At 37.5% G+C, this 27,438-nt stretch overlaps 1 protein-coding gene across 4 annotated transcripts in view; it reads right to left on the reverse strand.

The window, feature by feature from the left end:
• LOC117208767 (nephrin) overlaps positions 1-27,438 on the reverse strand; it is a 484,683-nt gene that overhangs the window by 9,021 nt on the left and 448,224 nt on the right. For 2 of the 4 annotated variants that reach the window (XR_004487770.1, XM_033450099.1), the window contains exons 4-16: positions 20,058-20,246; positions 9,753-9,932; positions 8,761-9,051; positions 7,452-7,751; positions 6,869-7,005; positions 6,196-6,349; positions 5,421-5,723; positions 4,330-4,605; positions 3,823-4,113; positions 3,562-3,740; positions 2,639-3,059; positions 1,054-1,212; positions 644-771 (exon numbers count right to left, since the gene is read on the reverse strand). Coding sequence is in view for 3 of the 4 variants with exons in the window: in XM_033450099.1 (XP_033305990.1) it covers positions 644-771; positions 1,054-1,212; positions 2,639-3,059; positions 3,562-3,740; positions 3,823-4,113; positions 4,330-4,605; positions 5,421-5,723; positions 6,196-6,349; positions 6,869-7,005; positions 7,452-7,751; positions 8,761-9,051; positions 9,753-9,932; positions 20,058-20,246 (3,008 nt within the window). In the remaining variant the exon portion in view is untranslated. Of the gene's footprint in view, positions 1-595; positions 772-1,053; positions 1,213-1,266; positions 1,420-2,638; positions 3,060-3,561; positions 3,741-3,822; positions 4,114-4,329; positions 4,606-5,420; positions 5,724-6,195; positions 6,350-6,868; positions 7,006-7,451; positions 7,752-8,760; positions 9,052-9,752; positions 9,933-20,057; positions 20,247-27,438 lie in introns of all 4 variants that reach the window. The other 2 variants (XM_033450100.1, XM_033450101.1) reach the window with 2 other exon arrangements.

Genomic DNA, 27,438 nt, shown 5'->3' on the forward strand with positions numbered 1-27,438 from the left:
TAGCGTATCAGTATGAATTGTAAATAAGTACTTTACCAGTTTCACATGCATTAAAGCGATACTTCGCGCTGCTGTATCGACATTAACTTCATCATTCTGATACATTACGAGTATTCTCGGTATGTTTTACGTGCATGGAAACTACCTCTAAACATCCACCCTGTAACCTGCCTATATTTAAGGGTACTGCAAGAAATGAAGTTAAGATTCTCTTAAAAATGGAAGTATTATTGGTAGAGTTCTGATTCAAACAAATTCGCACTACGTGGTGAAGCTTTAAAGAAAGATTCTCTAATCGTGAAACAAACTAAGATGTAATATTAAAAGAAGAAAAAAAAGTAGAACTACGTGTTGAAGCTTAAAAAAAAATTGTCTAATTGTGAAACAAAGTAAAATATGATATTGAAGGAAAGAAAAAAAAAAGAAGAAATACTGCCAATCTACATGATGAAATACCAATGCAAGAAAGAGATCGGAAGATTCTAAGCGCGATTTGTATGGAGAGAAGGAACGAGAAAAGAAAATAATAGAAGCGAAGGGGGTCCGAAACGGAAGCAAAACGGAACAGAAATGTGTTAATAGAACTCAAACCTACCCTCCGGCATTACTTGTTACTAAGAACATACTGACTGATCGCACTGACCACGTAATCGTTAGTGTCGAAGTTAACGTCGCTCTTCTCATCGGAAACCGAACTTAACTCGCCGGTCATGGTGTCTCCATTCACGGTCGATGGTGCGTACATATCCGCTGTTTGTGATTTGTTTATTCCTGCGCAAAGATAGGAACACATATTACAAAATATTCAAGATTGCTGTTTCCTTTGTCTTTTTATAACATTAACACGCCTATCACAAGTATCATAACATCTTTAGAATCAAGCGAACAGGTTCGTCAAATTTTCATTAATTTGACAGCAACGATGTGCTAGATATACATTATAGAATAACTTAAATGTAAATAATCTTATTTCTCATAAAGTGTATATATATATATCTTTCAGACGACGAAGAAGACTGGAGCAAAATGTTCACTGTACATAAATTAACTTACGAGATTTATTTCGCTTTCTCATAATGTACCACAACACGATGATGAAGATATTAATGATTAAAAAGATGAGGGAGGTTGCTGCGAACGTATAGATATAATTCATTGTAAAATCCCCTTTTTCCAAGAGAACGTCCGGCAGGTTCTCCGCGTTATTCGGTCCTGCAGGATAAAAGCAGAAAAAAGACAAATATAGGGTTGAGTGATTATATTTACCGGAACGTTGGGCCTTCTTTTTCGATTTTAATGTAGCAAAGACTATGGGCGCAGCAATGAGTAGGCAAACAGAGGCAGAAACAGTGATGATAATGACGATGATGTAGGAAGAATTAATCTCGCTGGATGTCACGTCGGTAGGTGGAGCCTCCCCTGTAAGCCAAGCCAACGCCCCATCACCGAATTGTTATTCATGCAACGACACAGTCCACAATGGTTAGTTACAATTTTAGCATTCGGATCGATCGATTATTAAACAATTGCCGTCGCGTCCGCGACGTTTAATTAGCGCGCCTAAGTCCATCAGCAATGGTAATACTTTGTCCGAGACTTCATCGTTACAGATATTACGACTATTAATCAGCTTACGCTACGTAATAGCAGTTAAATACTGGTAATTATGATAATCGATATTTCTCGTTAGGTGAACTCTAACAAATGCTGCTTCACCGTCGTTGATTGTTAATTAGAGCTTCACGTCCGATGTCGTTAAGCTAGGCATTTCATTAGACGTCGTGCCGATTTCGTTTTATTTTCGATTTGCTTTTTTAGCAGAGAGAGATCGAGATGCGATGATTGAAGCACGAATAAGATATGATATGAATTTAATGCAAAATGCGGACATCTTTTGTTATATAAGCTACGATTCATTATTTTCTTGTGACAATTTCAATGTACATGCGCAATCGTTTTTAATAGGGCGAAAGTTTGATTTGGAAGAGGAAGTATAACTGGTATAATGAAATACGAACGGAGGAATGTTCGTTGGATTTTCTGCAAAGCAATTATTTAATAAAGCAAGCAAAATCCATTATATTTCCTCCACCATACCAAGCGGTTGTATCTTTCGTCTCAACTTGAAGACAATTGCATGTAAACATTTAAATTAGAACTGTTCATGGAAATATTCTCACTTTCTCACGAATGAAATGATGATACTTTTACTTAAGCGAGCTACTTCATTACTATTATAAATGGATTAGATGCGTCCCAGTAATATTCTTACTATTTCCCTTGAACCAAGCAAATATTCTTTAAACAAAAATACGATTTATATCTCAAATTACTGTTACTTTACTTTACTTCTATTCTACTAAAGGGCAATCTATATGTAATCTAATGTATTTAATAAGAAAACGTATATTTCTAAGAAGTACGACTACCATATAAAATCATATGTCGTTCAATCTAAAAATTGTTAGTCGAACCGTTTTCAATGTCTCAACAGTTTTAAACGGTTCTTTATGTTAGCCTGGTTAGAATGGTCATAATCTAAAATGGCAATTTTGCCCTAATAAAGCAGCTACTACGGCATATAGTGTTAGGTTTATGATATTCTAAATACGAAAAATGAGAAAAGAAGATAACTTACGTAGCGTCTGAACTTTGACTAGGTCCGGTAGAAAGCCACTGTCCCCCTTCTCGTTAATGGCTTTTACGCTGAACACGTAGTAAGTCCCGAGGGACAATGCCGTTATCGTGGTTTTATATTCTCCCGGTGATACATCCAGATAGTGATATCGATCCTCATAGTCGAGAGCTTGCCGCCAACGTATCTGATAGGAGGTTGGCAAACCGCCTTCGAATCCTCTTTTCCACATTAGGGTGACGGAGTCATGGGTGACGTTATAGACCTCGAGGTCGGTCGGCTTGTCTGGCGGCGACGTCACGTCCAGGTGTATGATATCCGTCGACTGTCCCATTTTGTTCATCGCACGGCACTCGTATTTCCCGTAATCGTGCGACGTCACGCGGAAAATGGACAGCGACGACTCGGAAATTAATTCGCTTAGCTGCAAAAAGAGCAACACAAGCGTGTTCGTTTGGCGAGATTGCACGGCGGGACGATCAATTTTCGCCGGGGTAAATAACGTTTCGGGCTTTCTCGTGGTTTCCGGTGGGTAACGCTTTCCGAAATTGACAAAAAGGACGCTCGGTTACGTGGATTATTCGAGCAATTTTCAAATTTCGGAATTATCCATTCGTAAATCGAGTACGTTAGGATATCTACAGTGACTTTTCACTACGTAAATACTATTTTTATTTAAAAAAGCGCGTATCTCTCTTTGCGTAACAACCGATAAATTAGATTGCGAAATTTAAAGTTGCAGAAATATTTACGAATTAATTGAATTGATCGAAAACAAGAGAATGAAATTATGTTTTGCGAATGTTAATTCACGTACAATCGAAAGTTCAGTGTAGAAAGCACATTTTCTAGTTTTAAAGCAGTTTTTAGGGAGTAGAATGGAAATCTTCTAATTTCTAAAATTCTATAGTTAAGATGAAACTTACGTCAGTGTGGGTAATGCCATATTTATGCTCTGTAACATTAGGTAGTAAAGTTTTTCCATTAAATGTCCAGGAGAATCGTGGCAAAGGGGAACCCCGAGCTTTGCAGTACAAATGCACGTTTATCCCTTTATTTGCTGCTGCTCTTCTCGTCAACGGTGTATTCATCATTTGTGGTTTAACTGTATCAATATATTATTTTATTGAAAAAGAAAGACAAATATTCAAATCGAAAGTTATTATCGACGATCAGGTTGTACGTACAGTTTGTAACGAAAAGTATAGGTTCGGAGGTAACGTTTCCGATTCCATTGTTAACTTTGCACTGATATTCTCCGACGTCTTCCTGATCAGGGTTTTCGATGTGGAGATAAGAAGTTTTGTTGATAAAAGAGGTAGAATATCGACCAGAGAGCTCCGAGTTGGAGCCAACTTTCTGCCATGTGACATACTCGTCTCCTATGGGGCTGCCATCCACTTCGCAGAACAATTTCGCTTCGATTCCAGGAGGATACACTATCCCTGACGTTGAGGTGCGTTTAATTTTTGCAGAGTCTAGAAAACGCACGGTACACACGGAAATATTAATTTCTCCAGCGACGAAATACGATCGTTTAAACGTTTAAAGATACAAATAACATATAACTGCGGTGATCATCATATTGTTGTAAAATTTCAGAATTTTGAAATGCAAAAATTTGTAAATCTTCCAATTTTAAATTCTACAAATATTGTATCTAGCATCGTTTGATCATTCGAAATGAAACTTACATTGAACAGTTAAGTTCAATTGATAAAACGTCGTTCCCTCCTCGTTAGTTGCTTCGCAAATATAAGTTCCAGCATCGTGACGATCCAGTTTAGTGATATTTAAGGTAGAAGCGCGAACAGATATTCTTCTGCTATTGCTGACCAATGGTAAACCATCCCTAGTCCACGTGTATCTTATCTCATTAGGATTTCCCATAGCAGAAACAGAAATCACGAAAGGTTCAGCCTCCATTCCAATCAATTCGTAAGGTTCGATCGAGGAGAATATCGGCTTGTCTATAACAAACGGTTAAAACTATACTCTCCGTCTACAATTAACGTTAACAATTAACTTGGATAAGCCAAAAACAAAAAAACAGCCGACCTTAATTCATAAAGGCTATCATAGGTGAAAGTTCACCTCAAACAATAATTTTCTTATTTTTCGAGTTGTTATTCATCGAATAATAATGAAACAAATGTATTTATCTCACTTCATTCGTTTCTAAAATAGAAGGAATTCACCAGGTGAAATTTCAGCCATGATAGAATTAATATGATTTCCTTTGATGATAGCTTTTAATTCTGCCCCGTTCTTCAGAACCACTTGCACTTACTTTTCTAACGTTCAAAAATATTTCAAGTGTGAGCAAAACCCGAACAAATTATTACTCGTACGCATGACTTCTCGTTTCAATTTCATGTCAAATATTTCGTCGAAGCATTAAAAATCTTTTCTCTTCGCTCACGCGAGAGCAACATCGAAACATAAAAGTTGGAGAATCACAGCAGCGTTAAGCGTCGACAAAACGAAAATATTCACATATTCTTGTCTCTCCGACAAACGCATCGGACGACTCTAGAATCATCTTTCGATATTTTCATCCAAAAGTTCCCCAGAGCAAAGCATTCCGGTACCAGCGAACCTAGGAGTACTTTATGAAATATTTTCAACTTTCTTTTTGCCACTGTCATAAACTGTATACACCGCGATACATCGACCATATAGCGTGAAGTATGAAATATTCATTCGGATATCGTTCTGGCTATCATGTCGATGTCCCGCTGATTTTCATCGTTGACGCACTCTTGGCTCGCTGTATAATACTTACACAATACGTCGAGGGTGGTGGCATCGTGAATAGACCTGTCCATTTGATTGTTTCTCGCCTGACACGTGTACACCTCTCCGTTCATTTCTTCCGTAACGTCCAACGTGAGCTCAACGAACGACAGAAATCCACCGTGTAAGCCGGGCTTAGTGCCATTTTTGGTACCCTGCACGGGGATACCGCCCTTCCACCACGACATCTCCGCTGCCGGATTACTGCTGCTCGATTCGCAAATGATACGGCCCTCTTGGCCCGCGTGCAGATTCTGCGGCTCGCGGCTGATCTTCACTTTCTCAGGCGGAACTAAAGCAAAAAACAATGGTAATTTCGGGTCAATTGCTTGGAAGGAATTGCCACGCTGCTTGTCGGCCTCAAATACACTTATTCGAAGATCAGACACGGAGAAGAGCAGGGTAGGCTAATTTATGTGGTATTAAAGATAGTAATGGCGAGGTTTTGGGGGAGTTGGCAAACACAAGATTTGCGAAATACGATTGATTCGAGGGCTTTGAAACTTTAGGGAAGATTTTAGGATTTAGAGTACAGGGACAGGAAGATTTTTTAGAGTCTAGGGTGTATAGGGTGGGACAGTAGAAAGTAAAGGATTTATTTTCTGAGCTTCTCTGCGCAATAATTTGTCGAATAATAATATTGGCAAAAGTTGTAAGTTATCAGATTTTTTTTTCTTTACTTCCATCACTAAGAGACAAATTTTTGCTTATTAAATAGAATATAGTAAGCTATTGTGTTATACATAGAGCGTAGTATATCTTACAGTTCACTTTGAGGACGAGCATTTTGAGGAGAGGAATTTCTGTTGCGGAATTCGCTGCTTCGCATCGTATGCGCGCGTTATTGTCGGATGCGTTTACGAGTATCGTTAGCTCGCTGGAAACCGCGTGATCTCGCGTTCTCGTGGTTCCTTGTATCTAAAACAGAAAGTATATGGATAAATAAATACACTTGCTTGTGCCTTACGCTTTTATTCGTCTCGTCTCTTTGCAGGCAAAATTATAGTCCCTTTCATACGTGTTGCTTGAAATTGGTCAAGATAATCGGGCAATACCGCTATTATCGTGAGATCTGGTTTTTATCTTGAAACAAAATCGTAAAATATGACGTTTATATTTTATGTTTGAAATATTAGTAGTTTTTAATTTCATCCCAATGAAATTTCGTAAGTTATTCTATAAAATTTCCATTAAAAAGTACAATAAATCTAACGTATGAGGCAAGTATAAAACGATCGAATAAAGTGCATTAAAATCGAATAACGAATCAGATTAAAAGGTGATAACTTCGCTTACGAATATGACAGAAATTTAATTAAAATTTTCAGTTCCGTTCATTCCGATCGACCGTATTTACTCGTTCTTCTCCAACGCTATTAAGCCACTCATCATCAGTGACTAAAAAATCTCAATTTCACGACGAAACAGTCCACTCACCTTTTTATCATTTTTGTACCAACTCAACGTGGCGAGTGGATTTCCGGAAGTAGCGGTGCACATCAATCTGAGCACTGTGCCAGCGTCGATCGTCGTCCCTTCTTCGTAACCCGTGATGACAAGCCTCGACGGTGGATCTGTCGCAAAACAAATAAACCAACGCTCGTATTTCCATTCTAGTATCGGCCAATATACAATATCGTGACATCTATCCACGAAGCTCTAAGACACTCTAATTGGCCAACAAAACGCATCACGAGACAAGATTGTTACGCTTGGGATTTAACAGAGGAACTTCATCGCGAATCTGGATGTCCCTTGAACTAAGACGAAATTAATTGTGTCTGCAAGTTCGTATTACACGGATAGGTATCGGGATTCATGTCCGAACGTAACTGTTCTCGATCCACTTGCTCATAGATCCCGGATAAACTGACAAGACACGCGAAGTCTCGGCTAGCTTGCGGATTAGTTTCATATTAATCTCGCTGTCTAAGACCAGACTGCGTTTCTGAGATTATATTTACATTGCAGTCATTCGTCTAATTGTCTATCGTCTACTTTATCAAATTGCGTTACTCACAAATCACGGTTATGGTGTGCGTTCTGACGACGTTTTCGGTCAGCTTGACATTGGACGCGTCGCATATCACCACGATATTGCGGCTCGTGCGATTTATGTTGAAAGTTACGTTCGAGCTAGTGATCCAGCCGCCTTGAGGGGCTGGCTCGGTTCTAGAGGCGTTGCTTTCGAAATTGTGACCATCTACAGTCCATTTGATATCTGCCGGAGGATTCGAGTTCTCCGTGGTGCAGGTGATCACCACTTGTTCGTCCGCCTTTGCTTCCGTGGGCCCCGTGATCGTCACTCCGGATGGCGCGACTGCGGGAAAAAAACAATCGTAGTTTCAGCGGTCAGTGATTTAAAGCCCTCGCTGGATGTGAAACGAGTGCGAATCACGAGCTACCAGAGTGGAAGCTGGTTAAAGTTATAGCATTTCGATTTCGTTGTTCGTTGAAGTGTATATGGTACTTTGAGTATCGGCTTTCTTTCGCACGATGATCTTATTTCAACTATTTTTATATTTCTCCCTGGTCATCCTAAGACGAGAAGAAAATTTTTATCCTATTTGTTTAATGCAACGAATAATTAACTGTACTGTTAATTAATGCTACGTTATCAGAATTTTAGGACATATTTCTCCACATCCTTCACGATTTAAAAAGATATTGCTCGTATAATACCAAGATATCGAAATATGAAAATACCGCTTGTCGTAATAATTGTATTATTAGCTACAACTAACCGGACTTTTCCATCTTTAGCTATTTGATATTAAAATATTTCTTTTTACCCACAAGATGACGTTAAAATCAAAGAACCCGTAAAAAGGTATCTACCACGTCTTTTTCCTGTTATCTTCATATACAATAACTGTAATATAAAAAAGAGGGGGTATACGCTTAGTCTATTATATATTTAAGTTCGAGTTTTCTCGGGACAGTATAAGTTGTAAATTTAAGGTATAAACTAAGAATCGTAAGAGTACTGGGGAAGAGAGGAAGAGAGAGGGAGAGAGTTTAAGAGTGTATGCCTTGGTGACGTCAAAGTTAAATGAGTAAAGAAGTGGGAGAAGGGTGCGAGGGTTGAGGGTCAGCATTCTTTTGACCTGGGAAGAGAAGTTGTGAGCCGAGTGTTAGAATAAGACGTACGAAGATATTGTAATCAGTTTTTGCATTGGGTATTACTTGCTAAAATAAAACTAAACTTCACTTCAAATAGAACATCCTTTCTTATCCTTACTCTAGGCTATTTAGATACTAGATAACTATTCGCTCAACATAAAAGAAAAATTCTGATAATTGAAAATTACGGTCCTCCGAGTACTTACAAAGCACAGTGAGATCCGCGTGCACCTTCATAGGCTCCACGCTCATAATGTTGGACACCTCGCATCTGTACCTCGCGTTATTGTCTTGAGCCTTCGCGATGAGCGACAACACGCTTTCAGAAAAGCTACCCTCGGTTCGATACACGGTCCTAACCTGTTCGTTGTTTCTGTACCAGACGATCTGCGCGGGCGGATTTCCGCCTCGAGAACGACAGGTTAGCTCCAATTGTTGTCCACGTTTCACAGTCTCTCCCTCGGTGTATCCTTCGATAACCGGCACGCCGGGTGGATCTGTAAAATGATGCGATCATGTAACTTCCGATTTGGACAGGGACATTGAACACGAACAGGGATCTTCGTTGTTTTAGTAATGGAAAAAGTTTCTCAATAAAAGTTGGCCAGAAGCTGTGAGTAGAACCACGCGACGCGTGAAATTAACACGCTATGACGGCTGTGATGGTCGTTCGATGGATTCGTTCGACGTAACGCGTTACGTTGGTACCTATACCGGATATAATTGTAATTATCACCGGTATAATTTCGTTGTAATTTTAGTAATTAATGGTCGAGCAAATGCTCGATAAACCGTCCGGGTGACGCACGTCCCTTGATCGATGCAATTTAGATGATTGGTAATTAACTAATTCGTCGGGGCACTTGTTCAGGTGGTTTGGCCTGCATTATCGTTGTTTGGTTACCGTGTTATTTGCTACGTGATCGTACTTCGAGATTTAGGAATACTAACGATAATTGTCTTTGAAAATTGAAATATTTGACGAAACACGAGGGTCTCGAGAAACGTGATACAAGTAAAAAAATGTCTATTTCGCATAAAGTGCAGTTTCAATGAAAAGCTCTGTGTACTTGAAAATATTAAAATACAGTGGTATATGTACGAATTTGTAAAGACTTGATGTTGCACGCTACTTTTCAGATTTACAGATAATAATGGTAATAATTGTAGCATGGGAATATTAGAAAATTGTACTTACAAAAGACGGACAGTTTAATGGTTTCTCTTAAGGGCATGTCGATAGGTATGGCAGGATGATTTGCTTCGCATGTATAATCCATATCATTGTCGTCAGCGGTTGGTACAATGACGATGGAACCATGAGTGTCGTATTTGAGCAATTCCTTCTTGTTTTCACCAGGCTTCTGTACTTCTTTGTCTGAAACAGCAGATAACCCATAATTTTGTATTTATTTTGGTTAAAGCTACGCTTCAGATTAATTGGAGTAAATACTTAGAATTTTATTTATAGAAAATGCTTATATTTTTTAAAAACTTGATTTATTAATTATAGAATTTATATTTTCAGATTTTATTTAACGTTCCACGATAGATAATAAAATGATGAGATAGTCTCTATACCCAGAAAACGTACGTGTAAAATGTATAGGTAAAAGAGAAGATAGAAAGATCAAGAATAAAATAAATATAGCAAAAAGGAGAAAAAGCGATTCGCCTTTTTCGTAACTCACGTATTTCACCGTCTCGCGGCTCGATTTTCTCAGGCTTTCCCTTTTACTATGTCCAAATGCGAACTCTTATCCGTCTCTCACAAACACGCGGACACACATACACGTTTCCATAAAACTAAGTAGATCCTCTTAAAGCTTACCCTAAAGATACTATAGATTAAGAAAACTCTAAATTAAATTTATTTCTATAGGACACACACTTTAAAGTCTTCTTCCTTCTAAGGCTGTAATATGGATCACCCCCGTAACGAATTTCACTATAATACGTGGGCGTTACTTAGTAAAACGCATAGGAAAAGAAGAAAACTCGTTCCTTCATATTTTACGATAAAGTTTCCTGCGTTTTTAGCCGTGAAAGTTATTTTCTCTAAAGCAAATTTATCTCTGCGTAATAGATCGATATTATGAATTAGATTTATTCAATAATACTTTTCATATTAATTATTATATCGTTAGTAATTATTATTATTCGACTTGAGAAAAGAGAAGTCTCGTTCGACCTCTCTTTACAACCTCGACCTCTCTTTTATCGATAACAGTAGAATGCGAAAATACTCGAAGTTGAAAAATATTTTCTTCGAAGCGAAGTCTTCTCTTTTGATGAAAATATATTAATAAGGAAGACAAGAGAGAAATAAAAATATAGAAATATTTCATAAGAAAAGGACGTTCGAAGAGCATATGGGAATATTTCTAGAATTATAGTTTGTAACAGAAATTTTACGAAACCTCCAAAGTGTATCTCATAGCTTTAATTCACAAACTTATTGCTTTCAGTTGCAATTCTGTTTACGCGAAATTCTTAGCATTTATTCGCCTCAATATGGTTACGTTACAATGTTCTATGTAACTAGACTTCCTCGTCGATAAGATTTTTCGTTATCACAAGTCGATAAGAATAAATAAAAAGCGAATATCGACTAACAGAGTTCGCAATAACAGGATTACAACGATGTAAAAGCAAAACCCTCTTTTAAAGATACTCGATACTCGCGACATTGCGCTTCAACAATATTTACTTGGCTTACGCTCTTGATCGTTCTCGAGACACCTGTTAAAATCATCGTGAAATAAGACCGGACAGGCTTTTACCCGAAGCAACAACACCTGTTCGTTTCCAGAAGTCGCAACTTCCGCAACGTAGCTATTAAGCGCAACACGCGAAAATGCGGCTACGATGAGCGATTTTCCCCCTAATGTTTCTCGTCTAATAATGTCAAGTATTTCAATCACCAACGAATTATACACGAGTTTCACCTTATTTGTTCGAATTTCTTCATTCCATAAATTCGATCGATATTTATCGAATATTCGCGAGGATCCGCGTTTACAAATCACTCGAACTGGTGAAACGCGATGTATATATATATGAAATTTAATCAACACACAGCGAGAATTTCAATTACACGACGTTGAACGTGGCTACATGTAAATTTCTATAATACTTCGTTAAGTATTAATTATTTCTGCTTGTTTGTTACTCGCAATTTGACGAAGGAAGAAGCGTTTTACTTGTTAGAAACAACGGTTGTAGATGAAAAAAATTGATGTTTCTATGTTTGCAAGTGTGAGTGTAGGTAAGAAAATTATAAGGGAGACTGAAAATGTTTGGAGGATGTTATATGCCGTGCATTAAGGATCTCGGAACGTTCGCTTCGAAATGTACATTAATTATTTTACTAAGCACTTGACACCCCAAGTCGTCTATCCCGTATTAATTAAATTTAACGATATCGCTGTTTGGTTAATTGATACCTGTCGTCGGTGATGTACCTAGAGAGATATGAAAATTACTGTCGACTATTTTCGATATTAATTAAACGATTGTCATGGAGTCTGTTTTTGATGTTAATTATACGACTGTTTCATTGGCTAATGGATATTATTCGCAGCATAAATTATTTCTTTTACAAAATTCACTGTGGCGATTCATTTTACTCGTCGAGAATGTACTCGGAACTCGGAATATCTTTCCTGAAAATAATTAATCAAGAAAATAAATAACACAGCTGACAACTAGATAATTATAAAATATTAATCAGAAGTCCATTAGAGTTCTATTACAATTATTATATATCGTTATGTTAAATAGATCAGGTTCCCTTTGTTACTGAATTACTTTTCTACATTAATTTCAAATATATATAAATAAATTTTACATTTATACTTATACGTAAATTTGTTATTTTATATTTAAATAGATTTTGAACAGTAAAAGGGAACTGCGATACGAATTATTGATTTTAACGAGACATACATAATTCTAATTTATTTCTCTAAATTGTTATTTCAGTTTCGTATAGTTAGTTACAATTTTTACAATAGAGATCCAATAGAGTTAATTGAGGTACAGTAATTTAACAAAGGAAATAGATGCAACAAGGATGCAATTAACGAAAGACGTCTATTGACTTCGAAAACGATGAGTTTCGTAACTCACGACGAACGATGGAACGTGTGCGAACGACAGTGAGAATTTGCGTGGATACAGTTAGAAGTAGAGTAACTCACGGGACTTAGTTGTAAACTAGTCGTAAACCACTGAAATTTTAGTCCAAAGTGTGAAATCCGACTGGGTGACGAGCATGCACGAGTCTGCCCCAAGAGTTCTCGTCGTTCCTTTCCGGGTGCTAAAGGTGTTCGAATTTCCGGACGAAACAGAAACGACTCATTGATTACGAATCAATTTACAAGATATGTATTATTTGAACGAAAGAGATAAATATTAAAATTGATGAAATGTTAAAGATATTTATAACAAATTACTTTGATATATTTCATAGGCAACTGGAATACTTTCTGATGGAAAAGGTATTTCCAGTGAATTATTTAAATTTGAACGTATCAAATTTTACAGAAAATATGCAAATATATATAAATTATCCAAAGTAATGGGATATCCTTTTAATATTTAGCGACGAAAAGAATGTCTCTTCAGTCAAATTTATAAAAATATGAATTTTTATAATATTATATAAACTTGTTATATTTTATGTAATTATAGAAATATATTAAGCTACGTTGTTCAAACTTATAAAATTATACAAATTCTAAAACATTTGATTTTGTTTTCGTTTGTAATTTTTTTTTTTTTGACCAGAAAGGATTTTATTGTATTTTTCAATGGTTTCATGATTTTCTTGAACTATTCGTTAATTTTAGAATTCATGAACGTTAATTTAAGGAGACGACTCTAAAATAGGTTCAGCCGTATTTTAACAGGGTTTTCCAAGAGAAGAAAATTTCAAATGAAATACATTGATAACTCTTTCGAAAACCTAAGAATAAATTCAATTTCTACATTTTTTTTCCATCAACCAAAGGTACACGAAACGACCGTGCCGTATGATTTTTCATTTTCTATTCGTGTTGATTTTTAATTTTTCAAGGAACTCCAATCTCCCAGTCCTGACAGGATTTTCAGCCATCAGCCAATTCTTGTTTAAACGAAAATTATTTTTCTCGTTCTAACGGGGCAAAATAATTTCCCTTGCTTGTAAAATATAACAAAGATTTACTTAAAACTTATCGTTTGATAAAATTTCTGATTCTTAATAAATCTTCTACGTAGTCACCCTTTTATGCTGAAACGTTGATAAAAATTGCTATCGTTAAGTTGAATCTCTAAATTATTACGTGCTGTTACAATATCCATTTTTTATACATTTATCGTAGTAATTAAATGCATACAAAAAATACCAGTTTCCTTGATATTCTTTATTTGTTTTAATAAATGATAAAATTGTTTAAAGATTCAACTATCCTTTGAATATTTTATCAGAAAATGTCTATAGCTCGTATATTTGTTATAAATATCGTATGTTCGTGCCATCAAACTCTTAAATCATATAAAATATTAACTCTCAAATAGGGAGTTATTTAACGTTAATTTCATTTGTATTTTATATTTGAGGTAACGCGAGTCAATAATAATTACTATCGTATCAAGCATAAAATACAAATTAAAATGAAATAATCAAACCAAACTTGATTTCCCATGAATTACCTACGACCCAACAATATCAATTAACACCTGTCGATTAACATCATCTGTAATAATCCTCGGATTCTTTCGCAAGACACACACATACACACTATGAAATATTTTCTTTTCTTCTATATTTCTTTAAATTATATAATCCTGAATCCTGAAAATAATCCTAATTCTGTATCATCTTACAAGACACTGAAGTAGATACATATTTCCTGTTACTACATCATTTCAATCTACAGAAATATTTCAACGAAAGAAGCTAATAATTTTTGAACGACTGTAGTATGGTCAGCTAATACGCGGCCATAAACGTAATCAATTTCCCTATTATCAATCAAGGCCAGGTGGAAAAGACAGAAGACATAACGGAAGAGCTAGAAGCAACAAGACGGAACGTCAGGGACGAAACATTGTGTTCGCTGTAAGCTCGAAGGAAGGGAAGAAAAAAAGAAGGAGCAACTCGAATTGATATTAATAAGTCTCTTTCAAGATCGCGCCGGAGCTATGTCGTATTCTGGAATCAACGTCGCTCTGCCGTTAATAAATAATCTGGAAGGTGCATTTTCTTCGTGTGCTCGAGCCAGTTTCTCCTCTACACCCCCTCTCTGCCTCGTACAATCTTATTACTGATTAAAACGATCAAAGAGGAAACAGGTCCTTTTCCTTTTCCCAAGGATTGATTCGAACGAGTAACGACGCTAAACGGGGCGACGAGGGTGAACGAGGAAACGGAAGAGCAGAGAAACGATCGCAATTAATATCGTCGTCGCGAACCAGCCAGTAGAGTGGCCTTTATCGTTGCAGCCAGGCGAATTACGAACGAAAAATCTTCACGCAGCCTGTACGGCCGTAGATAAAACTTTCAAGCTGCTGGAACAAGTACTGCAAACCATAGTTACGACCCTAGGGATCATGAAACGTTAACTATGTTGGAGCAGCACGAAAAGAACGGGAATGTGCAGGGGTGCAAGAGGAGCGGATAGCCAAGGGGGTGGTGGTGGAAGAGAGGAAGAGGCAGGGGTGGAACGAGTGGAAGTGCATTGTTGGAAAGGATATAATGGAGCAACTAAGACACTCTATTAAGTTATCCTCTGGTGTGCTTTTAAAAAACACTAGGTAAAAGAATGGCGCAGCTCCGTTTAAATATTAAACCAAGCCCGGAAAAATGATTTGAACTGCGCCAAGGAACGGAAAGCAACTGCTGATATCTTTTACGCTAACGTTCCCAACGATATACGGGGTAAGTGTGCGTCTAGAACGATACCTGTAGTTCGAGCGATTACGCGATGCAATTTGTCCGGGGCTTTTGAGGATACATTTATGGTGTCTATTTTTAGCTATTTCTTTCACGTTGGTGGATAGTTGGATTTATGTTTGTTGAGCGTGTGGCAAGGCAGCATCTACGTGTGGCAGGTACTATCAAATGGACTTCTATGTCTCGATTTCTATGTATCGCGATCTAACACGCGTTATCATATTTAATGGGCGATACAGAAAATTGCAACTGAAAAATTTGAAATTTCGATACACAGTGGTTTAGAGAAATGTTATGGACACGTTGTTTTCCATCGATTATTTTCTGTGTTCTTTACGCGGCCGTAGGGTGCAAATTCAGAATGGAGCTTAAGGCCGCGGACTACTTTCCCGAATTAAGGGCAATGCGAGGAATTTAGAACGTCGGCTGAAATAAAAAAAGCACTCGTTAAGCTTCTCGTATTACCAGCTTTATCACAGTCTGCCAAGAGGCATCCTTCGGAAGAAGGAACCGCGAAAGTGTCTTTTCCAACTTTCGCAGGGCCACGTTATAAACGCTCCAATTATTACCTCTAACATCTTCGGTTCTAACAAACTTTAAACATTCTTCAGATCATCTATCTATTGATTATACGCACCTATTTATTACCTACATCAGTCTACGAAGCTCTAAAAATATAAATTTGCCCATATCATACAATAGATTTGGTGCTATCTTGCCTGTGAATTTTTATCCTAATGAAACTTGAATCATCTTGAAACCATCATTCAAAACTATGCGTTCACATTTACTTTCCAATCTTATCAATTATATCAATTTCCGCTGACGAAATCCTAAAAATACGAATTTCCTCGGATCATCGAACGAATTTATTCGGACAGCGTCTACAAAAGGGAATTTCCGATTCCAATAAAATTTAAATCTTCTCTATAGCCAGACGCATCAATTTACTTCCCCGTCTTATCTGTTTCCCTTGACATGATCCTAAAAACAGAAATTTACTGGCGTCATCCACGGAATGTATGCAAACTGGCTACGAAAGAGAATCTTAAATCCTGTACGAGAAAAAAAGGGCCTGGCGTAGGAAGTGGAAAAAGTTTTCGAACGTTGTTCGGGACGAGTGAGTGCGGGGACGACGTGGTTTTCCGTGCAGAAAACGTCTGGTTCCCGTTGAAAGGACGTAACAAGTGGAGGAGGGAAAACGGACGATGACACGGATCTTTTGGCCCGCAGGACATGTTCGTGTTCTTTGACAAATCCGGCAAAGCGAGTGGCCACTTTGACAAAAAATGTCCGAGGGAAGTGGAAGGGAAACTTTAAACGGCGTTTTCAAAGCTCAGCGTACGCGACGGTTCGCGACCTGAATTTCCTTCAGCCTTTTGTTCTGTTCGCGCGGATTCTCGTTCTACTGGTATTTGTTGCGAACGCAAAAATACGCGAAACACGGTCACTTCCTTTTTCGTCATAGACTGCTTGCGACGAAAATTTCCGTTTTTTGGCTTTGTCGTTACGTCTTTTCTATATGTGGACTATATGGTGAAGTCTTTTAGCTTTTGTTTAAGCTGCGTTTATGGTACCCTTCTAGTATTTTCTTTTCGTTCTAGCTCGCTCGCAACGTAAGCAAACTGCGTTAATAGTCGCGAGATGGATGATAGGTTACTTTTTTTCTTTCAGCTGTTTCTTTGCTAGATAACGTAATCGCATCGTTCTATGGCTTTTGTAATTATTTCGTAACGTAGACAGCGTTTTGCGACGCTTTAAACAAATTGTTAAATGCCGCGAGTAAGTAAATTCATCTATGTAGATGTTCACGTCGAAGTATCGCGTTAAATGTCTTCTAAGAGAAAGTGTGTTTTTAATCATAGTGTCACGAACGATATAAAAGATGTTTATTATAAAAAAAGAAAAAAAAACAATCGTCAACTGATTGTCCCTTCGAACTCCTTTCTCAGCTTCTTCCCATTAGCCTTAGAAACCATCATATTTAACCCACTTGTCTACATTGACAAAACATTACCTTTCCCAAAAATCCTCTCACGTCAACTCGACTGGAAATTAAATTTACACCATCAAACGCTTCATCGATACTTCATTACCTAGTCCCCATGTCGAACCACAACTCTCACCAATTTAATTCCCAACCACCTTATCCAATATTCGATATTTATTCTATCCAATTCTGTGTTTGCACGCGGTTCTCGCTATTATTCGGTCGCGCTATAAACAGATCTTTAGGGTTGATTAAACGAAGACAAGGGTGCAACAAGGGATACTCGAAGGATTTAAATAAAGATAACGAGTGGCTTGGCTGTATCCGAGGGCCCGTGGCCGGTCTGTTTCATATTCATTAATTATTACATAAAATCGTCGCGGTCGAAGGAAGCGGGAAATAAAACTCGAGGTCTTTGCTCGTCGAACCATTATGCCCTCTTTTTCCCTCGTGTCCCGCCTATTGCTTCTGCTCCCGCAGCACTCATCTTTTGTAACCTTTTTCAACCCACCCCGGACGTCTGTTCGACGTTGTTTCTTCTTTTTATTCGGCAAGCTCGTGCGCTTCCTGTCCAAGGATCGATATAACGCTCGGCAGAAGCGATTTTGCCGTTTGGAAATTGCTCCTTCTTCTCTGCTCCTATCTACCAACCAGCAACGAAACCTCTCTTCCATTTCTCTTCCCTCCACCTTTTCTTTTATTCCCTCTCATTGTTTTCTTCTTTCTACGAACGTTAGTTTCGAATTGTTATTGCACTTCGATCGATGGCAGACGCCAGACCCGCGTCTAACCTTCGTGGCCTTAATTGTCGGTAAAAATGGATTAAGGGAGAATCAGATTCCGCGAACGGTTCGGCCGAATCGACACGGGCAATCCACTTTAAGCGGCGCTTTTGTGCCTGATCGATTGACTGACGCCCTCGGCTCTGGATTAACGTCGACGGAATTTGTACTTTGGTTCTCATGACGACCAACTTGCAAGTTTCTTCGATAGAGAATGTATATAAACTCGTAGAGCAGAGTAGTAGAGTGCTTAGTGATTTTAAGATAGTGGGAAGAATCTAGTGGGTTTTGGAAATATCCCTGTTTTTATGAATGATAAATCTAAGAATCATTAGAAACTGGATAAAAAAGTTTCGAGAATATTATTCTATTTGGAATCTTGAGATACGAAAAATCTGAGTATTGTACGTTGTAATACAAAAATTCTATCAATTATTAAATATTAAATTATTGTATTAACTGGACTTTTTTCTTATATACAGGGTGGTTGGTAACTGGTGGTACAAGCGGAAAAGGGGTGATTCTACGCGAAAAAAGAAGTCGAAAAAGTCTGCGGTTCGATAAACAGATTGCAGGACCCTTTTACACTTCGACAAATACCAGTCATTTTGACTGGTATTGGTATAAGTAGCCTCGATACGAAATTATTTTGAGTTTGATTACATAAAAAACAAAATAAAATTCATTATATCATTCTTTTAGTTATCATTGCGAAAATCATTACATCATTGCTGAAAGGAAATATAACGCGAAGCAGGAATTTTAAAATAAAATTGTAAAACCAGTCAATTTGACTGGTGTGGTATTTCTTTTCTCGCATGAAAATTACAGTGTAACATAACACATCACTGTAACATAACTAACGCATTATTTTTATTTTGTTTATTTTCACTTAAAATCGATAATGAACGTAACAATTATATTAACGAGTTGTATTTTCCGCATAAACCGAAACAACGTTCGATATTCCACGGAATGAATTTTGTAATATATTAATACGATTGCATAAATCGTTAAATGAACCTGTTCGCGTTAATGAACAATTGACAATTACGATAATAGCTGTACTACATAAAAATACGTCAGCGTTTGATATTATATGCGCTTGATAAATATTTATCGAAATGAGTGTGAAACGAGGCGAGGTAATAAAGGGGTGGCCCTTTTTTAAGGACGAGACTTCCAACTTCTAAATTTGACTAATGAGAAGAGCGATGAATTGCAAAGCTTCCCAGGGGAGAAAATGAAATTTAGCTGGTAATTCACGATTGAGTAAACAAAGATTAATCATAGCTCGAGGAGATTGTACAAGGGTTGGACTTAATTTCGGCAAGAAATCTCATTCGTCTCGGTCGTGTCTGGTCTGTCAGTACTCCGTCAATTATTTCTACCCGATCTATCTTGTCGTGACTCGAGTTTTCCCCTTTCTCGTGGCCTCTTTCTTTCGTTTTATCGCAATCGTCGACTAATTTACAAGCGCCTTCTATCTTCCGATTCTTTGTTATAACATTTTTTCATATTTCTTTTATTCCATGTAATTTCTATCATACTTTGAATAAACCTTTCTTCGTAAAAAATTCTTCTCTGAGAAAGTTCGAAACACGTGTTTTCATGCAAATGCGTCCACAGAGTAACAAGCCCCCTCGATATAAATTCTCTTTTTAAGATAAGAAGTTCGAGGCTCGTCGATTCTTCCATGAAAGATAAGAAAAGTTGGCGTCAGAGGAACGATACCCTCCTCGTCGAGTTTAGAAGAGTTTCGAATAGCGACGTAACAATGAATTTACTTACCACCCTCGATAGAAATCGGGGTAATCATCGTGTCACCTCCTTTGATCTGAACGTTTCCACGATACCAGACGATCGAGGCGGCTGGTTTCGCCGATCGAACGACGCATTCCAAACGACGGGACTCGCCAACTTTCACCTCGATCTTCTTCTTGTTCGGGTAGTTGCTGATCTCCACTTTTTGCGGTCGTGCTGTAACACAGACGATCAAAGTACACGTTAGTCTACGAGAAAACTGTGTTCGATTTCTTTTTTTTTTTCTTTAAGTAATAATATAACAATAGAAATTACGACACACTCGAATTTGGAAAAAAGACAGGTTAAATATAATTTTCAAAATAGGATATCCATAGTATGATTTTAGTTTTATAATGGAAATCTACGTTTCAACGGGTGTCAGTAATGTTAGAAAAAATTGTAAAAAATAACCCAGTGGTTTTTCTAAAAATTATTTCAACATTCATACGTTCTTATATGTATGTTATTATTTATGTTATGTTATTTATTTCTATTTTTTATCCGTGGATTGCATCGAGCGAAAGCGGGTACGTACTTGTCGGAGCTGGCGAAAATAGCGATTTTAGTTTCACAGGGTATTTTTGCCACGAAGTAACGGAACGTTACATAAAAAGTTGGCGAGAAACGAAAAACTGTTCTTCGAGAGTCCAAAGTTAAAAACTAACTTCCACGCGTTTAAGTCCCCCTTTTTTACGAAGAATTCTATGTTGGGGCAAACATATCGTAAAGTACGAGCCAGACCTGTACCTCGGAAAACCACTTTTCACGTGTTTGAAACGTCGAAACTGGCGCTAATCTACGACGACGCGACTTTCGTAAGTTGTAACGTAAATATCAAGCGATTTTTTTTTCAGAATCAATTAATCTTTTTACCAACGTTCCATTTTTTAGATTACGTTCATGAGAATATGAATTTGCATAAACTTCGCCAGTATGGTAATATAATCAAATTTTTGAAACTTCCCAAGTTTCTTTGTTAAGGTTAAACTTCCTCCACGGTTCTCTTAAATTACAGATCTTTTTTATTTGTACCATTTTCCGCCCGAATTCATCGGTTAATCCCTTCGTTCGCATCACCAGAAAGAAGATTAGGATGAATTGCAAACGATATATTCGACGACTTTATGTCGTCGTATCTAGGTGTTCAAGTTCAAACAGAGAGAAAAACGATCGTGTGGGTTCACGATAAATGCAATTTTTCTTCGTCGATACATCCGGTAATCGATATGGCGTTGGTAAACGGGTAAACGGACGACGACGTCTTTTTCATCATTTTTGCATTATTAATACCCGTTCCAGATACGATCGCGGCTACCGAGCAGATAAATATAAACCGCCGCTTCCTTTGTGCGAACGAAAAATTAGTTTCACTCCATTTCATTTTTCTTAACGTCAAAGAAGCGAAGAAAAATTGTAATCTATGGCTTCGTTTAAGAAAATCTCCACATTGTATTATACATCTTGGACGAACCTTTTCTCTCTTTCATCGAATCGACAACACTCATTTATTCATTACAGAAACGTATTTCAACATCATTCAACGTTCGATGTCTTTCATTTCTCATCATTTTATCTCGATTCCTCTTTTCCTTTTATTTCCTATGAGGAAGAAGATGGTCTACGAGTTGGTCGCCATATTCCAGTTGCTTCTGGTGATCTAACAAAAGTGTTTTGAACAGAAGCTCGTTGGTATCGAATAAAGGATTCATTCACGTGGAAACGATTTTCAAATGGTATCATTTAAAACGAAAAGAAAAAAAAAGACGAGATTTTGTACCTTTTTAAATAACATCACATATTTTTCTTGCCATATTCTTATACTATGATAGAAGAATTTAGTGATGTAATAACACGTACGATCTTCATTATTCGAACTGTAATAAATTAATTTGTTTCTTGATTTTAATTTGTTTAAATTATCATCTAGAATTTTGTTACTAGTATATAACGTCGAACATATCGAAGGGACACATGCGTCACAATATCACCGGCGATGTAGTTAAAAGTTACAAGTTAGAAGCAAATTAATTATCGTATTAATTAAGTATCGTATATACACAGCTAAAGGTACTTCTGCTGGAATACAACGATATTACACACATAGAGACAAAAATAGTCTTATACAGACACTTACACAGATCATACTCATTACTGTATAGAGAGTGGGATTCAAAATCTTTTAAGGGACCATGGGTCACTACGTACAGTCAGTCTGAGAGTAACTGGCCAACTGTCAACAATCCATAAATTCTTTACCTGCACATTTTGTTAATTACACCATATCACTCACTTATATTTTAAATACATTTGGTTCTGTAATTCCGTTTAATAAATATCACCTAATATTATTTCAACATAAATATTGTGTCTTCCACAGATTATTTATCTTAACTTTAAGATTAAATTCTAACAACCTCCTTTCAATTTTTTCACTTAAACAGTATCACGACGATCTATCTCCCACTGTGGTGCAAGAATACGACAACAAGTATCTATATCAAAGGATACGAAATAACTCTTGTCTTTAAGACAGAAATGACACTTTTGAAACGTCGTTTACATCAGTAAATTCTTCGTTTCATATCCGATTTGTTCCTCTTGTACTTTGTACTTTTCGTTAAACCATCGGAACCAACTGAAATATCCTGAACAATCCAGTAAATATTATTGTCTCTTTCTCTTTCTCCATACTTTCTTTCCTTTAAAAACTGGGGCTTTTCCTTTTCATAAACCACGGATCGACCATGGTCGATGAACACCGGAGAGACTGGAAGAAAATCGTTCACAAAAATCAGGCAACGTTTCTGCCCGAGTTTCGCCACAGCAACGATCCACCAACGAAAAGCGAAATACAGAGTGGAGGGGTGGGCGGATGGGGGAGAGATAGAAAGAGGAAAAGGAAACACAAACGCATTGACCAGGAAACTCCGACATAACGGTTATTTGCCACTTCATTTGGCTCGGATGCAACGTGCTTTCGATCCGTTCGATGGCAGTGCGCTTCGTCGAAGAGTTTCTATCTAGGAAGTTGGCTATCGACGGTTGAAAAATGCGTTTTCGACCAATAACCACCGCCAGGCTGATACAGGATGACGAGCAGCCCTTGATTCGCCGATTACCATCCATGGAATTCTTCATGCACGTATCCACGCCGCTCTGTTATCTATCGCGTCGACAGGACAGGAAATTAACTCCATCACAGTTCGATGTAACTTGCGAACTTTTTCCTCGTCTCTTCCTTCATCATCGTCGAAAACTATGATTCGTTTTGGCTAATGGAAGATCCTCGAAAGCTTGGTTTTTATGAGCTTGCTTGGTGAGCTTGGAGTATATTTTCGTTGGTTAGACAGTAGAATGGTTCGGTTTTCGTCGAGGGTTGTAGTGGATTGTGTGTTTGATGAACTTGGAATTGCTAGGAGAATTGTGTACGATTACTTGCTTTAGAGACTTTCGTGCTTTTTTCCACTGGACGTTATTGGATTCTTTTTTTTGTAATTAATTTTTTGCCTTCAGATAGATTGACATGGCGACGGTAGAAGATATCGTTAGTTGTGTATTTGACGAGGAGAGGATAAAGTTGGTGAAAGGTCGGTATAGTTTATGACTATTTCTCTTTTACAACATAATTTGTATCTTCGGTCAAGCTGATATAATCGTTTCTTTTTTCTTTTTGTATTCAGCGAGGAAGGATGGGGTTGGTGGAAGAACAATGGCTACCCACTTTATGTATTTTTTGTCTGTTGTAAAGCTTGTCGTTGTCTGAGTCAAATTCGCGAGTCGTAACAAAATACACATTGAATTAAAAACTATATTTAACAACTGAAAGGTAGGAGAACTTTCTTGACCATCGTATAAATTATGGATCATACTCGTTGATCAAAAGACACAAGAATCTTTTTCAACATCGTATTCGCATATTTGCTCGTATACTTTGATATCATATATTTCTTACATTTGCTAATTAACAGACTCTTTCTCCAGAATCAAACAAATTGCAAATTAAATCTACTATCACACACGATGATTTAAAAAGAACGAGCTATACATCGACAAAAAAAAGAAGAAAGAAAAAGAAAGGCAAAAATAAATAAATAAATCGTAACGTTTTCCGACCGACCAACAAACAAAACGACAAACATGCATCAATACCAGCAATTCTTTCTCGCCTGTTACCATCAACGTGACAAATCAGCCGGATAGCACATTGAAATCATCGAGGCTCTGTCGTTTTCTTCGACACTCGTTTACCATGACTCGGCCGCGCGGAACCCTCTTCAATTACCGAATTTATTGTTGGCCGGTCCAGTCGTTCCGGCGAAACTTCCGGCCGGACAAACGAGGTTACGCTTTTTCAGTCGCATCGGTCCGCTCGCTCGTGAAAATTTATCGCATTACAGTCCTAATTCCTGGACCAGGGACAGAGGTCGGGCTATCGATAACAGTCAGCCTCGATATACACACGCGCACAAACTGTCGGACAACGTCGCGTTGTAAAAAGCCTGCACCTTCTTCGTGCAGCAAGTCGTGAGGAAAAATGAAGCCTCCTTTTTCTCGAGTTGCTCCTCGATTTCTGTAATCTGCTGCTCGCTTCCAAAGACGGCGGACAATTCCGAAGGACAAAAACAACCGGTAGAAGGACGTTCTAAACTCTATTTGGTCTGGCGCAACCGAAAGAACGAGAAATGAAACACAGCGGCGGTCCTCACCGCCAGAGTTACGCGGCAAGGCAAAAGCTATTCAGCGAATAATAGCCACCATATTTCCCTTCGTTGTCCACCGCGATAACGGCATTAACGGAGACCGTGTTTTCCATCCTCCGTATCCTCTGTCGCCACTTAAACGGCCGCTTCTTTTTCCAACCCTTAATCTCTCCTCTCTTCCTTCCTCCTCCTTCCTATTATATCTTCCTTAGCGTCTTCCTTCGGTATACTGTTATTTCTTGTCACGCGTCTAGTGTATGTACAGCCGGTGGCTTCTTCCTTTCAGCGGATACGTATGTGTCTGCTCCTCTAAGATCTGGATTGACCAACTCGCACATGTGGTATTCCAAGTAAGTCTTGGCGATTATCTTTGGTTGGGAATTTTTAGCCGCTTTATTTACTTGTTACTGGATATCGTCTCATTAGGTCTTGGATCATTCCTAATACGTATATTTCGATGCATCGATTCGTGTTCGGTGGAATTAAATTTTGTAATAATCTTTTATATTTGAGAAAGTGGAAGTCGATGTGCTGCAAGTTCAGTCCTCGTTAACTTTTCATTCTAAGGCTATAGATATGTTTGCTCGATAGATAATTTGATTGAAAGGTTGATGGATGGTAATTATCGTGGCATTGTCATGTTCTATCGGTGACGTGAAATTTTTGATGAATATTTTTGACGAATACAGTTTAATAATGAACATACAGTTAGATTGCATGACGCATCTGTATTATTCTACGCACAGTTTTCATGCTGATTGCTTGGATGCAAATACAATACGATACAATACAAGATAATTTAGAATCATACTTCGAAATATTGATTTCTAATGTTCTTTTTATCTTGTGGGAAATATCTTTGTACGTATAAGAAAGAGGCGTATGTCTTTGGTTATTAGGAAAAGCGATTCCAATAAGATTCTTGCATCTCTTTTTGGCGGAAAAATGAATGATTCTTTGTTTGATAAAGCGCTAAGTAAATGGTTTAAGTGATTAAATTTCGGAAGTTCAAAGCAAAACGAGATGAAGATTCGAATATCCGATCGCACAAAAATAACCGTCCAGATGAATTTCGAACATTTCAATTCACTTCTACATTTACGTTATTTGATCGGTGTATGTCGATGGTACTTTTTCATCATTTGAAATACGAGTATTTTTGGTCAACTTCAATTGTTGACAATGTGTTAATACACTTCACATCGCATACAAAATATATTTAACAATTAAATACATTCCGCGTTACGTAAACTATGATTATAATCGTATAGAATATTCATTTTTACAGTATCAGAGAAAGCCACTATGATGTGAAATGAAATCGAGTGAAACGTATCCTTTAGAAACACAGTTCAAAAGACGCGTTATACATTACAATTTAAAAAACGTCGAGTATTTCTTCTTTAAACATAACTATTTGAAGTTTGGATTCTCCATGTTCTAAAAGACAATATACTTGGGGTCGCGTCAATTTCGTTGCTATATATTTAATCCGGCAATTAAATTCGTGATCGCGCTGTGAAAAAGACTCGATCTTTAAAAATCACAAAAATTCTATTCAGAACTATCTTAAATCACATTATACAAATGAATCGATTTGTCTTTCCAAAATCACACTGAGAAATATTCCAACTCCGCTTCGAGGTAACACAAATCCAGTCGATAGAAAATTACCGCAAGCACATACAAAAATATCTCCATTGTCCTCTAAAATATAAATTCGCTCGATCGAACGCTTTTGAAAACGTCCCGAATTTTCATTTCAAAACAGCGAAACCGCATCATGAAAGGTATTCCAATGTTCTTTCGAAAAATTACTATTTATTCAGATACGTATAATTTTGTGTGCTAGACTAGATTAGCCGCGTAGTAGTGACACACGTATGTGAATATGAGTGTATGGAAGTATGTGTGTGCGCGGCGTCTCGAAAAACAGATGAACGTAACTGTTTCGTTGGCAGTTTGGTATGGAAGATGGTGAGACAAAGAGAATGCCGAGACGCGTGCAAATGTATATCGACGAAGATCCTGGAAATCGTTTATTAAATAAATCTAAAACTATTTTAATATGAATTCTAAGTGTAACCTTAGTGCTCCTTCACTTTTATTTCGGCGATTAAGATTCGCAATTCTCAACAGTAACTTTAAATCGACGTACGAATAAGTCGAAGTTAATTTTATACCAAATATTTCATACTACTATCAATCGAAGATATCGCCAGTTGTAACAGACGATATTTTAAAATAGAAACATTGAAAATCCGCGAAAGATTTGTTCCAACTGACGTGTGGACGCAAACTATAAAAGCGTTAGAAGAATATTTATATTTCAAGCACATCCTCAAACTTTACGCGATGAAACGATCCAACATGTACACGGATGCCCATTAAAATTCACAGATCCTGTACGTAATCCACTTACCCGCGAACCAACGGTTTTACAATGCCGGCCTTTGTAAACCCAATATCTTTCTCTAACCCCTGGCAACGACGAAACGATCTCCGCATCGATTACGATGTTTAATCCAATTCTATTCCACTTTGTCAAACGGCACAAACGAAAAACATTTACGAGAAGAGCTGCAGAATGTCGGGGCTTAACAATCGCGAATTACGAGGAAAAACAAATTTTCATATATAATAAGGGATACACATTTTGTTTCGTT

Source organism: Bombus bifarius, unplaced genomic scaffold (assembly GCF_011952205.1).
Source record: "Bombus bifarius isolate JDL3187 unplaced genomic scaffold, Bbif_JDL3187 scf7180000008162, whole genome shotgun sequence".
Lineage (NCBI taxonomy): Eukaryota > Metazoa > Arthropoda > Insecta > Hymenoptera > Apidae > Bombus > Bombus bifarius.